The sequence below is a fragment of the Lepidochelys olivacea genome (genome assembly GCF_965140295.1).
Source record: "Lepidochelys olivacea isolate rLepOli2 genome assembly, chromosome: 2".
Lineage (NCBI taxonomy): Eukaryota > Metazoa > Chordata > Testudines > Cheloniidae > Lepidochelys > Lepidochelys olivacea.
This window is the reverse complement of record NC_140412.1, coordinates 117,480,080-117,496,573: the sequence shown is the minus strand read 5'-3', so window position 1 is coordinate 117,496,573 and position 16,494 is coordinate 117,480,080. Positions and strand designations below refer to the sequence as shown.

The following is a 16,494-nucleotide window of genomic DNA, read 5'->3' as shown; positions in this document are numbered from 1 at the left end:
CGAGAGACACCAACCCCCTTGACATTCCAACAGTCCCCACTTCTCTGGCCTTTGTGCATCTCCCCCTCCCTGTCCAACAGACTCCACCTACTTGAATGTTCACAGAACTTGGTATCACCCAACCAGTGCCTGAGTTTATTTTCTGATTCCGGAGACAGGCAGGAAAGCCTCTCTAAATATACAGAGAACAAGTCGGTTCGGAGCGAGTTTTAAGTAGGGGGTTGAAGTAGTAATCAGATAGTTCTAATGAAGGTTAACACTCTAGGTTGCTCTCCTGAACAGGAAACGCTTCTGCCCACACACAGCATGAGTAACTGGACTTCACTGTGGCTGCTCAGTTGTGAAGGAACAACCTGCCCAGTTTGTGGGCAGCAACCTTGATGCTCTGTGACTGCTGCTGCTGCAATCTCAGGGCTGCAGGAATCTGGATGGTTGGTCTGCTGCTCAGAAGTCAATGGCCACAAAGTCATGGAGCCCACCTGTCTTGGCTCATGCTACCCACAGCCCACTCCAAACACATTACGTGCTGGGGCGTGGGGCAGAGCTACATGGCCTATGCGGTGTGCAGGTCCAGCCATGAACTCTCCTAATCCTGCCCCCCACCGACAATGGACAACAAACAAACATACTTGTCCTTTGTCTCCTCTGTCTCCATCATCCCCCTGTCAGAGAGTAATTGAAAATAGGTTAAAAATTCAGGTTTATGAAGCTCAGTATTCACCAAGTACTTAGACATCATCTTTAATTTCAAAGGGCATGGGCTGTACCTGGGGTCCAGCATCCCCATGGCTTCCTTTTCTTCCCACATCATCCTGTAGAGGAGAAATACAGTTTATAGCTTTGCACAGTCTCTCATTAGAGAAATATTTCCTGTGTTCATTGTTTGCATTTCCTGCTCCCTCTGACTAAAACACTAAGGGCCCTATTGAACCCTTAGGCTCAGCCCTGCGGGTGGGGAGGGTGTTCATCGCTACCTGCCCTGGAAGGAGTGCTAGGAAAGAATGGGGACTCTTGTAGGAAGTATGACCTAGTGGTTAGAGGGCAAAAGGGGACTGGGAATCAGGACTCCTGTGCCCTATTCCTTGTTCTGCCACTACCTTGCTATGTGGCCTAGGGAAAGGCACAACCTCTCTGTTTCTCATTTTCCTGAACTGTACACTGGGAATTCCTATCACACAGCAGTGTAGGGGTATTATTTGTTAAAGTGTTTTGAGATCCGTGGATAAAACACATTGTTCTCCACCATCACTTCCTGCACACACACACACACACACACCCCACCGCCAACCTTAGGAGCCTGTGTCATGACAGCCCTTCTTGCAGCCAAGAAGGGCTCAAAACAGATCCCTTCAGAGTCCACCAGTACTGGTCCTTCATTGGCCACAGAGGGTAGTCAGGTGAGACACAAGATGTCCCTCCTCTCCAAAGACTGATGTTAGTGCCTCCACAGTACTTCCTTCCATTCCTTCCCACCTCAGGGAATACAGACCCAAGGCTGGGACATGAACTCTGACCTGCTGTGTGGCAGCAGAAGCAGCCTGGTGGTTTTAAATATGTGAGTCAGGTTTGTGGAGAATATAAGGACATCCGAGTCATTCTCAGAACCTCTTAGCTATAAGCTCCATTACCATACGAATCGCAACTGAAATCACTCATTCTTGGAACACTCAGGAAGATCTGTGTGTGGTAAATCCCATTCATAGGCCAGAGATGCACACCAGTCCCATTATAAAGTCATTACAATGCAGCTCTGCATTAGGAGATTTATAATCTCCTTTCCTAAGTATGCACTTCAAAAGCAAATAACAAGCCATACCTTTGGGCCGTCATCTCCAGTCTCACCTTGAGCCCCCTGTGGGAAAGACAGGAGAGGGACTGACATGACTCACATAGAAGACTGAAGTGACCATTTTACTTATTCACCTTTAACATGGGACTTTACCTTTTGGCCTTTTATTCCCTTAGGGCAGGGTTACCTGGTAGGCCAGGATCCCCCATTTCACCTTTGGTGCCCTGTATGGAAAAGAGAAAAATCCTTACCAGCTTTCTGCAAGTTCTCTTATGCTTTCTAGTGATGCACCTCCTAAGCCTGACTGAGCCCAAAAGGAGCACATCTGCTTACAGAAGGATTTTTTTCATACGTAGTTTTCTGAATAGGGCAGCTCTTGGGGATACTTTAGCATATGCCTTACCATGGAACCTGGCCTTCCAGGTGGGCCTCTTGGACCTCACTCGCCTTTAGCTCCCTGCAAAGACAGTTGAAAGCCTCTTTCAATGACCTTTTTCAAAGTGGAATTGGTGGCAGACTTTGATCTAGTTTAGTACCCTTATCCCACAGTTAAGATGATCCTTTCCAAAAGAGGGCTTTTAATTTAACCATGTTGCAACACATGGGAGCGTTTTATTAGTGGTGAAAAAAAAATCAGTAATCCTCATTTTTCTAAATGATAATTTTTTTTTTTTTTTAAACAGAGCACACAACCAATAGGAAAGCTAAAGCTTGGAACACTGCTACGTTGGTCAATAACCTTAATGTCATTACACATAATAACACTCTACTGAGCCTGCAGTGTCATTTTGCTTCGACAAACTTTCATCTGTGAGTTAAGACAGCATGGGGTCTTGTAGTGCTGGAGGATCGAGCCTCTTTTTTTGCTGTCATCTTCACTTCATAAATTTCTAGACCATTTGTAAATGATCAACTCATGGCTTTCTTGTTTTCATTTAATTATCAAGTTTTTTTTACCTTTGGTCCCATGAGTCCAATCTTGCCTTCTAATCCTGGTGTTCCCAGAGGGCCCTAGGAGACAACGGAATCTCTCTTAGGATATGGCTTTATTGCCTGAAAATGGATTTGTTTAGCATTATGAACTAGATCTTACATCCATTCCTGGAATGCCATCACTGCCTGGTATTCCTGGAGATCCTTCATTGCCCTGAAAAATTATAATATTAATATAATCAAAATAGCAACACTACCTCATAACTCCCTATAAGCACACCCTCACCTCATGGGTACCCCTCATCTCCAGTTGCAGTATTGCACAGCATCCTTTTCTCTGCTTCCCTCTCCCCCCAACCCATATTGGGCTCTCCCTTGGACCTTCAATGGCCTTTTACTGCCTGCATTTTCTCCCGATTCTTCCTCTGAGTGTTCTGTGACTAGGCCTTCTGGCCAAGTCACATAAAATTCTAGAACTCTTCTGGCATAGCATGACCAAATCCAAATAAAAGTCCAAACAAACCTTTAAACTAATAACCCTTCCACCACTCTCAGGCTTCACTGTAGTTCCCTTGTTGTCTCTTCCTCAGGGCTACCCCTACAGGAGGGTAACTCACTCCTTCAGTGTTCCTCCTCTGTTATTTCCTGTCTGTTAAACCCTATCCCAGAGCTTCACCCTACCAGAGAGACTTGCATCCTCTGCAATCCCTCTCTCCAAGTGAGTTGCCTCAGTCAGATTATAAATCGTCTAGCCAGGAGGGAATTAGTTAATCACCCCCCAGGTGAGAAACATGACTAACTGGAGTTCTTTCCCATGTCTTGTAGGTGATGGTGGTTAAGTCCCATTACTCTTCCCAACGATATTACAAAAGATCTAGTTTTCTGGTTTTGTCTGTATGTTTGAATGAATTTAGTACTCATGAAAGAGTCTGGCTTGACAGCCCTGTAGCCTTTATCGAACCGCAGAGCAGGCACAGCATGGGCACTGGATGTTCAAGTATCCATATAATGCCCTAATTTCAGTGTGACCATCTCCGAGGTCGAGAGAATAACTGAGTTTCCACGCCCATTCCAAGGAGAGTGGAATTGTTACATTCCCAGTGTTCCTCCAGCTCATCCAGCAAAGGAAAGGTTTGCTAACATTTCAACAAACAGTGACGCTGTGGTTGGGGAAGTTCATACATAGTTTGAAATAATATAGCTAAAGAATAACATAGAGTGAAATCATTTTGATAGTAGGAATAAAGTAATGTTTTGTAGGTGAGGTACTGGTGGCTTCCAAAATGTGCATCCTTCGGATAGGGCACAATAAACCATTTGCACTATGCATTCCTAAAATCCTGTACCTTCTTTACTGTTCAAACTTTTTAATGCATAGGTGTTCAGTTAATATCTGGTCCCGTGCTCACTGACAGCAATGGCAAAACTCCCATTGACTTCTGTAGTACAGGATCAAGCACTTAATCCAAGCAAAATAGACCTTTTTCATACCTTTGGCCCATCTTCTCCAGTCTCTCCTGGGGCTCCTGGATAACCCTGAGTGGAAGGAAAATTAAAGGAATGGTCGTATAATAGAGTTATACAAACATTTATGTTATGTAAAGTGAAGGACATCAGTAAGATCATGATTCTTTGATTGACAGACATTATAGCCTTCACCTCTGATCAGTCATTGCTTCAAATTAGACATAGACCATGCAGTTGGCTTCTTGAAAAACATACAGTCAGATGTAATTTCCTTTAATAATTACAATTCCATTACACTTTGATTCTTTTATAAGGCCCTTCCTGAATGGCAGCTCTTTATAATCATTTTAAGAAAAGAATTAAAAACCTACAGCAGTGTCATAGGATATGCACCCCACACAGCCCTGGAAGGGTTAGTGTGGGCCTGAAGGGCCAATTAGGGTATCCGGCTGCACCTGGAGGAGAGCCACGCTTAACTCAACATGAAGCCCAGCTGGGCAAAAGCAGGCTGGTTAGTATAAAAAGATGGGAAGTTGCAAGCCAAATAAAGCTGCAGGGTGAGTCTACAGTCACTCTCTAGAGAGTGGGTAGGAATAAAGCCAGGGGACAGTAACAGCCCTGGGATCCTAGCTCTGTGGGAAAGGTTTACCTAGAGTAGTTGAGGGGAAGAAAGCCAGTAGAAGACTGAGTAGGAAGAAGCCCAGGGAAAATGCTGCAAGGGTTGAGACTGTGAAGACCTTGGTTGCTGGTGATAGGGTTCCTGGGCTGGAACCCAGAGTAGTGGGTGGGGCCAAGTTCCCCTATCGGCCACTGGGGAAGTGGTACAGACTGGGAGTTGGCACAGAGGACTGCCAGGGACTGTGAATGGACAGTTGGTCCAGAGCAGGGGTGGCCAACCTGAGCCTGAGAAGGAGCCAGAATTTACCAATGTACGTTGCCAAAGAGCCACAATAAGCAGCAGCCCCCATCAGTTCCCCCGCCCCCAGCACCTCCCACCCACCATCAGCCCCTCCTTCTCCCTCCCCGCACCTCCCGATCAGCTGTTCTGTGGCATGGAGGAGGCTCTTGGGGGGGGGGGGGAGCAAGGGCACAGGGCCCGTGGCAGAGCCTGGGGTTGAGCACCGAGCACCCCCGGCACATTGGAAAGTTGGCGTCTGTAGCTCCAGCCCCGGAGGCGGCACCTGTACAAGGAGCCGCGTGTTCACTTCTGAAGAGCCGCGTGTGGCTCCGGAGCCGCAGGCTGGCCACCCCTGGTCCAGAGAGACTTTGATACCCCAGAAGGGGGAAAACTATATAATGACCTGGCTGGAGGGCTGAGTCACAAGGAAAGCACTGTGAGTCCTGGAGAGCGAGAAGGGCCATGGAGCAAGTGACGGAAGGGGGCACTAGACTGGATGAGAGCTGACCCCCAGACCCAGCCACATGGGGGCACCCCGGTGGTGAGTGAATCCTGTTATATGTAGATAATGACATGAAATCCACATGGGGGGAGGGCTGAACACACGTCTATCTACCATGCAGACCTAAGTCAGAGACCTGCCCTCTGCTGTTTAGGAGAGATTGTTTGGTTGCTTCAAGACATTTTTTATCTGAATTCCCTTTTCATTTTTGAGGGAGTAACAACTTTAAATAGTAGACAACACTTGGGAACTAATACATAGGCCAATTCTATGGGCTCAGCCTACCACTTCTAGTAATGGTAACACTGCTCTGGGCCAAATTCTGTCACTCTTATCTTTAGTGGTACCTTACTCCTTGAGTAGTTCCATTGAACTCAACAGGACTGCTTCTGGAGTAAGGGATTACACTAGGTGAGTAAAAGTAGCAGACTCTGTCCCTGTATTTGAAGTCTGGTTGCAGCAGGACTACTTGGCGGATATGCTACCCATTGTGGGCCCATCCCTTGATGAGCACTTTCTCATTGCCAACAGTCTTGCTGCTTTCAATGGGACTACTTGTGTGAGTGTTCACTAATGCAAATAGGAGTTCCAAACAATCAGGCTCTTTATGAGCTAAGTCTACACTATTACATTAGGACTCAGTTCTGCAAGACCTCTGTGCATAAAACTCCCAGGGACCTTAATGGACTTATGCGCACTGAGAAGTTGTGTGATCAGGCCCTTACCCTCAGCTCGGATAGAGAAATAAGACGTAGGGTTTGGTAAATTTACCCTATATCCTTGTTCTCCGTTATCTCCTTTGTTTCCTTTGGCACCAGCAAAGCCCTAGGATAGAGTTTTGACAGCTGTTATTCCAGTGCATTTTATTGTTCTTCACTAACTAAACTATCTCTAAATCCTCCAAATCCATTCTTCAAAGAATTCCTCTCTCTGAGTTCCAAGTCATGACCATCTCTCAAACTGGTAACCAGCATAGTGTGGAAATGAAATAGTCAAGGATAAATTAAAATTGGACCCATGAAAATCTCCATTTTGGATCCAAATACAGTTGAAGCCACATGTTAGTTAATGATTCGGAAGGCAGAAACGTTAACGTGGTGTTTTCTAAAATATATTAAACTGCACAATATACAGTAGAAGGGAATACACAGTCATGTAAAGTCTGCAACTCTGTGTAGCTGGGTCACTCTGACCACAGGGACTAGTGGATACTACAGCTGGGCGACAAAGCTGCTTCTACATGGAGGAATTCTGGATAAATCAGTTACACTTCCTCCAGAGGCCCTCCCTGCAGTGTGTATCCTTCAATACCTCCCCCCATACACACCTTGGGCAATGGCTTAAAAGCACAATCTGGTTCTTTTCCTTTTCAGTGATGTTCACATATCACATTGGGAAAAGATTGGTAACTGTAGGCACAGCTCTGAGCTAAGGGGGGTGCATAAACAGCACCACTCAGGAGTAGCCTGGGAAATATTGTAACTCAGACACATCTCTGGGTCCCAATTCTTCCTCTGCTTCCTCCTTGCTCCCAGGGGTTATACCAGTTGTAAATTATTATATTCTCTTTTCCACACACACTGGCTCAGCTAATCTGGCAAGTAAGGGGGCAGGGAGAACAAAAACCCTGCCCATTCCCTGTCCCTGTCCCTGACCAGTCTATCCACTTCCCACCATCCTCTATCTCAGGGGTAGGCAAACTTTTTGGCCCACACATCAGGGTGTGAAACTGTATGGAGGCCCAGGTAGGGAAGGCTCTTCCTCCCCAAACAGCCTGGCCTCTGCCCCCTATCCGCACCCACCCACTTCCTACCCCTTGACTGCCCCCCTCAAAATCCCCAACCCATCCAATGCCCCCCTGCTCCTTGTCCCCTGACCGCCCCCTCCCAGCACCCCCACCCCTAACCACCCCCCGGGACCCCACCCCCATCTAACCACCCCCTGCTCCCTGTTCTCTGACTGCCCCAACCCCTATCCACACCCCTGCCCCGTGACAAGCCCCCCGGATCTCCCACACCTATACAACCCCCCTGCTCCCTGTCCCCTGACTGCTCCCCCGACCCCTATCCACACCCCCAACCCCTGACAGGCCCCCTGGGATCCCACCCCCATCCAACCTCCCCTGCTCAGTGTCCCCAGACTGCCCTGACCCCATCCACTCCCACGCCCTATCCAACCCCCCCATTCCCTGTCCCCTGACCGCCCCCCCCGAATCTCTGCCCCATCCAACCACCCTCTGCTCCCTGTCCCCTGACTGCCCCCGGGACCCCCTACCCACCGCCCCGTGCCACCGCCGCCCCCCTTACCATGCCGCTCAGAGTGGCAGGAGCTTGCAGCCCCGCTGCCCGGACGGAGCCAGCTGCACTGCCCACGCGGTGGCGTAACTGCGGAGGAGGGGGGACAGCAGGGGAGGGGCCGGGGGCTAGCCTCCCCGGCCAGGAGCTCAGTGGCCGGGCAGGATGGTCCCGTGGACCAGATGTGGCCTGTGGGCTGTAGTTTGCCCACCTCTGCTCTACCTTGACTGGTCCTATACAATATGTGCCAACTACTTCTGCTAAACCATCTGTTCCACCTCGCATTTTGCTGTGAGATTGGGAGTACCTTTCCCAGACCTGAAGAAGAGCTCTGTAAAAGCTTATCGCCAATAAAATATATTACCTCACCCACCTTGTGTCTCTAATATCCTGAGACCGACATGGCTGCAACTACACTGCATCTGCATCTACACTGGGATAAAGAGAAATTAGCTGTTTATCCCAGTGCACCGAAATCCAATGTCCAGATAGTCGGTGCAGGGGTTTCATGGGGATCTTGCTCCCTCCTAATCCAGCCTTTAACCATTTTAGGGAGTTATCCTTGCTTCCCTCTCTTTCCATCTTTTTCTTAAAATGGTATTTTAAGCCTAATATATTCATGGCTAGTTGGAGTTGCTTGGGTTTTTCTACACCAGCACAGTGTGGAATTACCTTGAGTCCCACAGGCCCCTGAGGTCCTTGTTTTCCTGGTCTTCCTCGGGAACCCTACTCCACAACAAAACAAAACAAAGCCAGTGTCTCGCTATTTTAATATAAACAAGGAAAATAACAATGAACAATGAGTGCATCTAGTATGGTTTTAAAAATACATTTTCATGCATTCAGTTTTGGAAACACCACCTTGTTAGAAGTAATATTACATGCTGAATTCGTCTGGAGTTTTGGGGGGGAATCAACATATATAGTCCTCAGTAATAAAGATAATTGCGATTGTACACAATTGCTGAAGCATGTTAGACACGGCCATTGTTCAACATGTAGAAATTTGCCTGTGTAACTTCATAATTCTGTGCACATGGCATAATTCTGTGCCATATTCAGTAAAAAAGAGAGCAGAATAAATAGAGAAAATAGTAGCTTGGAGATTGGACTCTCTAAAGTTGGAATAACAGCTGTAAAAAGAAAAGGAGTACTTGTGGCACCTTAGAGACTAACCAATTTATTTGAGCATGAGCTTTCGTGAGCTACAGCTCACTTCATCGGATGCATACCGTGGAAACTGCAGCAGACTTTATATACACACAGAGAATATGAAACAATACCTCCTCCCACCCCACTGTCCTGCTGGTAATAGCTTATCTAAAGTGATCATCAAGTTGGGCCATTTCCAGCACAAATCCAGGTTTTCTCACCCTCCACCCCCCCACACAAATTCACTCTCCTGCTGGTGATAGCCCATCCAAAGTGACAACTCTCTACATAATGTGCATGATAATCAAGTTGGGCCATTTCCTGCACAAATCCAGGTTCTCTCACCCATGACTTAAGTATTTTCCATCTCTAATTTCCATAATGAGTCTATAATACTTAGATCTGTGAGTATTTTGCTAACCCCATCACTACTGTACCACAGTAATTGGTTCAGACACTTATCTTGGTTCCTTCTATATCGTACCCAGAAAATAATGCAGCAATGGCTAACATTGTGATGTCAATTCAAGCTATGACATGCCTTCCAGAGGATGCTACTTTTGAGAATGACATTGCAGCAGGGCAGCTTGACTCACCCAGAGCTCATATGCATCTTGGTATTAACGGGCCAGATCCTCAGCTGGTGTAAACCATCAGAGTTCTGTGACAAGGCAAGGGTGCTATGACAACTGAAGATCTGCCACAATGAGTATTATTATCTGGTACCAGGTTTTTATTCTGGCTTATTTCTGGTTTAAAAGTAGTGGGCCACTAATGCATTATTTGCATCAAAGAACCTTATTGGGAGAGGCTTATTGCAGGCTCAGATCAGGTTTTCTGGCTGTAGTGAGGTGAGACATTCTTTACCATAGAGCACAGGGCCACTACTCTCAGGCACTCAGGCTCTCTGAGCACAGCGAACGCAAAATGGTTCTTCAAGCAGGGACATTCCTGTGGGGTGCTCCTGTTGCTCTGTGGAGGAGGCCTGGAATAGTGAGCTCTGTTAGGCATCTGTGGCCCTGTCATAGTTATGTCCCAGTTATAGATGTATCAAAGTCCCAGTAAATTGAGGGAAATAGAATTTGGGGGTCTATTCAAGCTGAAGTCCTATTTTAGCCCAAGCTTGTTGCTTACACTGAAGATACACTAGCATCCCAGGAACTAAGGATTGTTGTTTCTCCCCACCCTAGTCAAGCAAGTGCCATGATATTGCTTACTGTGATTCTGGATTAGAGTAATGGAAAATGATAAAATTCAATAAAGACCAGGGCAAAGTACTACACTTAGGAAGGAAAAATCCAATGCACAACTACAAAATGGAGAATAACTGGCTAGGCAGAGGTACTGCTGAAGAGGATCTGCGGGTTGTAGTGGATCACAAAGTGAATGAGTCAACAATGTGATGCGGATGTGTAAAAGCTTCATATCATTCCAGGGGTGTATTAACAGGAATGTCATACATAAGACACAAGAGGTAATTGTTCCACTCTATTCAGCATTGAGTTTTGTGTGCCACACCTTAAGAAAGATGCAGACGTATTGGAGACAGTCCAGAGGAGAGCAACAAAAACAATAAAAGTTCTGAAAATATGAAGAAAGGTTAAGAAAACTGGGCTTGTTTACTCTCGAGACAAGAAGAATGAGGAGGGACCTGATGATAATCTTGACATATGTTAAGGGCAGTTACAAAGAGGACAGTGTTCTTCTATTCTCCATATTCACTGAAGGTGGGACCAGAAGTAATGGGCTTAATCTATAACAAGGGAGATTTAAATTAGATATTAGAAAAAACTTTCTAACTATAAGGATAGTTAAGTTCTGTAATAGGTTGACAAGGAGTAATTGGAGGTTTTAAAGACAGGTTAGAGTTAGATAAACAGCTGTCAGGAAAGGTCTAGGTAGAGTTACTCCTGCCTTCATGTGTGGGGATGGACTAGATGACCTCTTCAGGTCCCTTCCAGCCCTACATTTCTATGATAAAATGGGAAAAACAAAAGAATCTTGGGATAGTAAGAACAAGTGTTAGATTTTAATTGTTGCTTTTAAAGAAATTCAAACAGGGGAAGACAGGAACTTAAACATGAAACGAGAGTCATTCCGACAAAAGAGAAAATACATTGATGACCGAACTGAATGTTGGCTTAACATTACACAGTGAAAAGTTATGCTTGAACACCTGGTACCATGGGAATGTGGTTATTTACAACATTCACATTGTTGGACCTCATTTTTCAGCTTATATAGACAGTGCAAAAAGACAAAGCCTGACAGACACGGCTTGATTGCAATAAATTGCCATTTCATACCTTCTCCCCTGGATCACCAGAGCCACCATCCTCACCACTCCCACCAGCATCCCCCTGAAATGCAAAACCAGCTGCTACTTCTGGCTTCAGCATCTCTACAGCATCTAGAAGCTTCCAGAGACAAGCACAGAAAGAGAGAGACTGATCACTTACAATTTCTCCTTCTATTCCTGATTCACCCTGAGGTCCAGGCAAACCAGGCTCACCCTATGACAGAGGAACAAAGTTACCTTCTTTGTTTAGAAAGGGTCTGTACTGCTGTTGACATACCACTCATTCTGCTGATTAACAGATGGGCTCATTTTCTCTTCTGTGCTCAGATCCTTTCCCCATGATAAATCATTGATGATTGTTATTGTGCCTAGGAACCCCACTCAAGGATCAGGGCTCTAGTATGTTAGGCCCTAAGCAAACAAATAGCAAAAGACAGTCTTTTCCCCAGAGAGTTTACAATCTAGATGTAAGACAAGACAGGTAAGCAAGGATGAGGGAGCTGGGAGGACAAACTAACAATAAAACAAGCAAAGTTTAGCATAAAAACAGAATAATATTTCCATGTTACCTTTTTCCCTGGGGGGCCAAGTTCACCTGTTTCTCCAGACACACCAAGGAAACCCTGAGGGAGTAATGCAATGTTATTCATTTAACCCTTGAAAGAAGAAAAAGCAGTATAGTTTTGCACCTTCATGTTTTGCTTTTCCAGAATTTTTAAATTACTTTCACTTTTCAGAACTGTATAAGAATGAAGTTAAAAAATATCTGCAACTGATTTGCATATTTTGTCATATGATAGCAGAAAAGATAATAGTTAACAAATGATAGACGTCAAAAGAAAACAACGATCGGTATTTATTCTGAATCTATTATACTTAGATGATTCTAATCAAACTCTTGCCCATCCCCTGCAATACCTCACACAGCATATGTAAAAATGCATTGGACTTGTTTACTTTCTGCCCACTTACCATAGCTCCTGAATATCCAGAGGACCCTTCAGAACCTGGTAGTCCTGGCTCACCCTACCAAACATTGTGTAGATATTTTATTACAAGTCTCTAGTGCATTACAGATAAATGTACGCAATACTGGCACCCTGTTTTCAAGCTGACATTACTCTTATGTGATCCATGTTCATGCATAAATGAAGAACGAAGCTGTTTCTGCTACATGTAGCTTTAAAACACCTGCTACCCCAAGGTGGTACTAGCCATCTGTGGCAGAAGAGAGATGGCTTTGTAAGAATTTAAGAATGCTGTGCGTTGATCTGGTTATTGGGATGTTAACTGTACAAATTTATTGATTGAGTTTCATAGGGGCTGTACCCTTGGTCCAGGATCACCTCTTCTTCCAGGAGCACCTTTTGCTCCTTTGTCTCCCTATGGAAATATTTCACTGTGTGACTTTACTTCTAAAGACAAATAGAATGCTCTTATTTTTTTTACAGCTGTCTCTGCTATATCCAGGATCTGACCTACCAATATTTCACACACACTCTTCCACATCTACCCTTAAAGGTCTTGTGTACTGAACAGAGGGAAAGAGATACAGGAAGGATACTGTCTTAACATGTAGGGTATAGTGGGGAATAATGGGTTGCAGAAGAACCTCCCTCATTCTTATTAGTGAAGCTGAGAGGATTTGTGAATTATGGAAGTTTGTGAATTAGCAAGAGAACAACATACAGTTAAAAAGGATCACAGCATCACAAGATGTACTTTATTTATTTGAAAGGTGTAGTTTAGTGTTAATAATGTAAGAATATTTCACAGTATATTGGTAGATAGTCTGTAGCATATTTTCCAGAAGAAACAAAGTAATGGGCCCAATTCTGAGAGGAGTTAAACAACTCCTGCAATTTCAATAGTGGATGAGGAGTCTCAGTACCTGGTAGGATCAGGTTTAAAGTTTTTTGATTTTGAGCTTGTCCTGTTAGGAACGAATGGAACAAAAGACTCTCTAATTCCCTAACACAGAGCTAATCCAACTCCCATGAAAGCCAATGGAAAGACTATGCTTGATTTAACTGTAGTTGGATTGGGCCCTGAGATTACAGTTTTAAGAATGTTTTGCTTTGCTACTCTCATCCATGTCCACTCATCCCTTCACCAAATTAATAATGGTCAGTTACCTGTCTTCCTTGAAATCCTGAGAAGCCCAGAGCACCTTTTTCACCCTGCAAAGTGAAGCATAAGAAAATGCACAGAAAATGTTGCATTATGTGAGGGCAGCTGCAATCAGTGAAAGAGACCACATTTTAAAAACACTGAAGGGTGGTACTCTCCTTATTTCCTAACTGGAATTTCTTTGCCTTATTCTATGGTCACTCTGCTAACAGTTCCTACTGTCTGATGTCTCTTTGCTTACCAAAATCCAAACATGAGACAGTGGCTCTTATAGTGGCCTCAATGTCTAAAGTGAAAGTCACAAGCCACTAATCCCTAGGATGGAAAAAGTCTAAAAATAAAATGATAATTATTTGTTGCTACGGCAGCATTTAAAAGGCTGTCGTCTTCATAGCATCTAGGTGCCCGCCCTTTGCCCGTCTTAGATTTAAGGCACAAACATTTCCCGAGGATAGGACATGATCCTGAGAGATGCTGAACACCCCTAACATCCATTGAATTTTCTGGGAAGTGAGCTATTCTCAGGGTCAGGTTCATAGGGAGGAACTATCCTATGATCACCCTCAGCACCACAACTTTAAAGACCATAAAGCAGAAATAATCATTTTAATAGCAAATTGGGTTTCCTATAGAGGTTTGGTTTCATGTTGCAGTGCTTGAGATGGGATCAGTGAGAGGAGCACAATGCAGCATATGTCACACAGCTTTATACTGAGCAGAGGGAGATTTGGCTCCAAAATATGAATCAGAAAGTTCAGAGTCTGTTATATGAATAGCACCCACGTCAACAGTATGTTAAAATTCTTTTTAATGAATCGTCTAAAAACCCAGTGAAATCAGTGCCAGACTCCAAAATGCAAACATACATGCTTGCTTTAGAATCACACGCATAAATGAAAATACTACAGAATTTAGGGCTCAGATTTCCAAATGGCCCAGCCACTGTGGGGACAGGAAACAACCTCAGTCTCAGATTGATTTGGGCTTGGGCTGTGGGGCTAAAAATTGCAGTTTAGGTGTTCCCGCTCAGGTTGGCGCCCAGGCTCTGAAATCTGGTGAGGTGGGAAGGTATCAAATTGACTCCAATGGGGCCAAGATTTCACCCCTAGCCTTTAAGGCTTTAAAAAGAAACTTAAACAAACTTTTTCTAAAATGCCCAATGTGACGCATGACCAGAAAAGGATAAGCATCCTGCAGAATAAATGACTCAAATTCAACCCTTAAAAACATACGGGGAGATAATGTTTGTGTTTTATATATATAGGTAGAGGTCAACAATGTAATCAAACAGTCCCTGTCTATGCTGTATTCTGTTAATTCAGAGACCAAAAGAACATCTTAGCATTTAAATGAACTGTAAACATAGGATATTGCTGTATTCATCTCTCTTTGAAATGTATAGCCAAGCATCTGCGAATGGTGGAAAAACAGGCAATTGCCTTCTGTTAATTTATGTAGCTAATTACCGGTGATGCTTAGGAAATAGAAAAGGAGTACTTGTGGCACCTTAGAGACTAATCAATTTATTTGAGCATAAGCTTTCGTGAGCTACAGCTCACTTCATCGGATGCATACTGTGGAAAGTGTAGAAGATCTTTTTATACACACAAAGCATGAAAAAATACCTCACCCCACCCCACTCTCCTGCTGGTAATAGCTTATCTAAATCTTAATCCTCATCATATTTGACGTGGGTGTCTAGGTGGAGGCCTGAGGCTGGGTTACTTTAAGGGAATTGTGTTGTTGACTTCTGAGTAACCAGTGAGGTATAACAGAGGCTGTTTTGTTCTGGCTTGGTAAATCTAAGTATTGGAATATCCACCAGCTTTGGGGATTGCCTGCCCCATTCTTTGCAGTTCATCCTAATCAAGTGACCTCAGCTGGCTCCCCTGGGCCTCTGGTCACAGCCAACATTACACATTTGTTTATATTTTCTGAAATCCTTACACTTCACTCTCCATTTAAAGCTAACTCTACATTAGTTAATAATAATTTTCTCTTCTTACCTTTGGACCAGGAAGGCCAGCATAACCTGGTTCTCCAGGCTGGCAGTTGCAATCCTTTGTCGTTTCCATAAGTCCTGAACTAGCACACTTGGGGGGAAACACAAATGCACATTTGAACTGTATTTTCCTTCTGCATTTACGGTGGAAGAGAACATTTACATCTGATTTCCGTATTTATAAATCCATTGAATATGCTTTTGGGAACTTACCCGGTCATCTTCCTGTAAGAGACAAAAAGAAAAAAAAGTGAAAAATGGGGACAAGAATTTAATTGTAATTTGAGAAAGCATGTGTATTATCTGCAAGTCGAAACTCACCACTCCAGGTACTTCACAACAGGTTTCATCCACTGCCTGGTTATGGTCTGTGTAAAGCTGAAGTTGCTGCACATCAACCTATTGAGTCAATGGAAAAATGTTCTGAAACTCCAGTAAAGCTTCACCTGCATTACTATCTATCTATCTGTCTGTCTGTCCCCCTCACCACAATATCTAAACACCTTCCACATACTGAACGGTTGGCACAGCAGTAATATTTTCTTCCCAGCCTGTGGGAGAGAGAGCTTGATAAGTTTATTGGCATTTCAATTTGCATTTGTGTTTGTGTGAGTGAGTGAGTGGTTGGGTTGTGCTGTGGTGTCTGTCCGTGAAGGACTTACTGAGGGAAAACTATAATGAAGCAGTATGGATGTAGCTGGGAGAGCGGTATGGTCTGAAATCCTTCTTCTCTCTTGCGGGAGTGAATTCCATAACTCTAGCCCCTGTAAAAGTTCTGTCTTCTGTACGACTGAGCCTCCCCCTATGGGCTGACAGTCTCACTGCTCCAGTGGTAGGTCATTGTTATGGTCAGTAATGGTCACAGAGGGAGAACTCAGATAGTGAGAGTGAATCCCATAGACTACTTTGAATATCAGGACAGAGACTTTGAAGTGGACCCTCTATTCAGTGGGGAAACAGTGCAGAGAGTGGATTGTGGGAGTGATATATTTAGCAACTTCTCATGTTAAGGTGAAGGACTGAAGCAT

The 16,494-nt window shown here is 44.5% G+C and overlaps 1 protein-coding gene across 3 annotated transcripts in view; it reads right to left on the bottom strand.

Moving 5' to 3' along the window:
• Positions 1-15,491, bottom strand: part of LOC311516383 (uncharacterized protein) — a 38,130-nt gene extending 22,639 nt beyond the window's left edge. For 2 of the 3 annotated variants that reach the window (XM_084620376.1, XM_084620377.1), the window contains exons 1-5: positions 2,193-2,230; positions 1,943-2,013; positions 1,817-1,852; positions 768-812; positions 630-662 (exon numbers count right to left, since the gene is read on the bottom strand). In XM_084620376.1, coding sequence (XP_084476502.1) covers positions 630-662; positions 768-812; positions 1,817-1,830 — 92 coding nt within the window. In that variant the 5' untranslated portion in view covers positions 1,831-1,852; positions 1,943-2,013; positions 2,193-2,230. Of the gene's footprint in view, positions 1-629; positions 663-767; positions 813-1,816; positions 1,853-1,942; positions 2,014-2,192; positions 2,247-2,746; positions 2,801-2,882; positions 2,937-4,213; positions 4,259-6,360; positions 6,415-8,555; positions 8,610-11,341; positions 11,958-12,306; positions 12,361-13,469; positions 13,515-15,470 lie in introns of those variants that run through there. The other variant, XR_014710398.1, reaches the window with a different exon arrangement.
• Between the last annotated feature and the right edge of the window lie 1,003 nt (positions 15,492-16,494).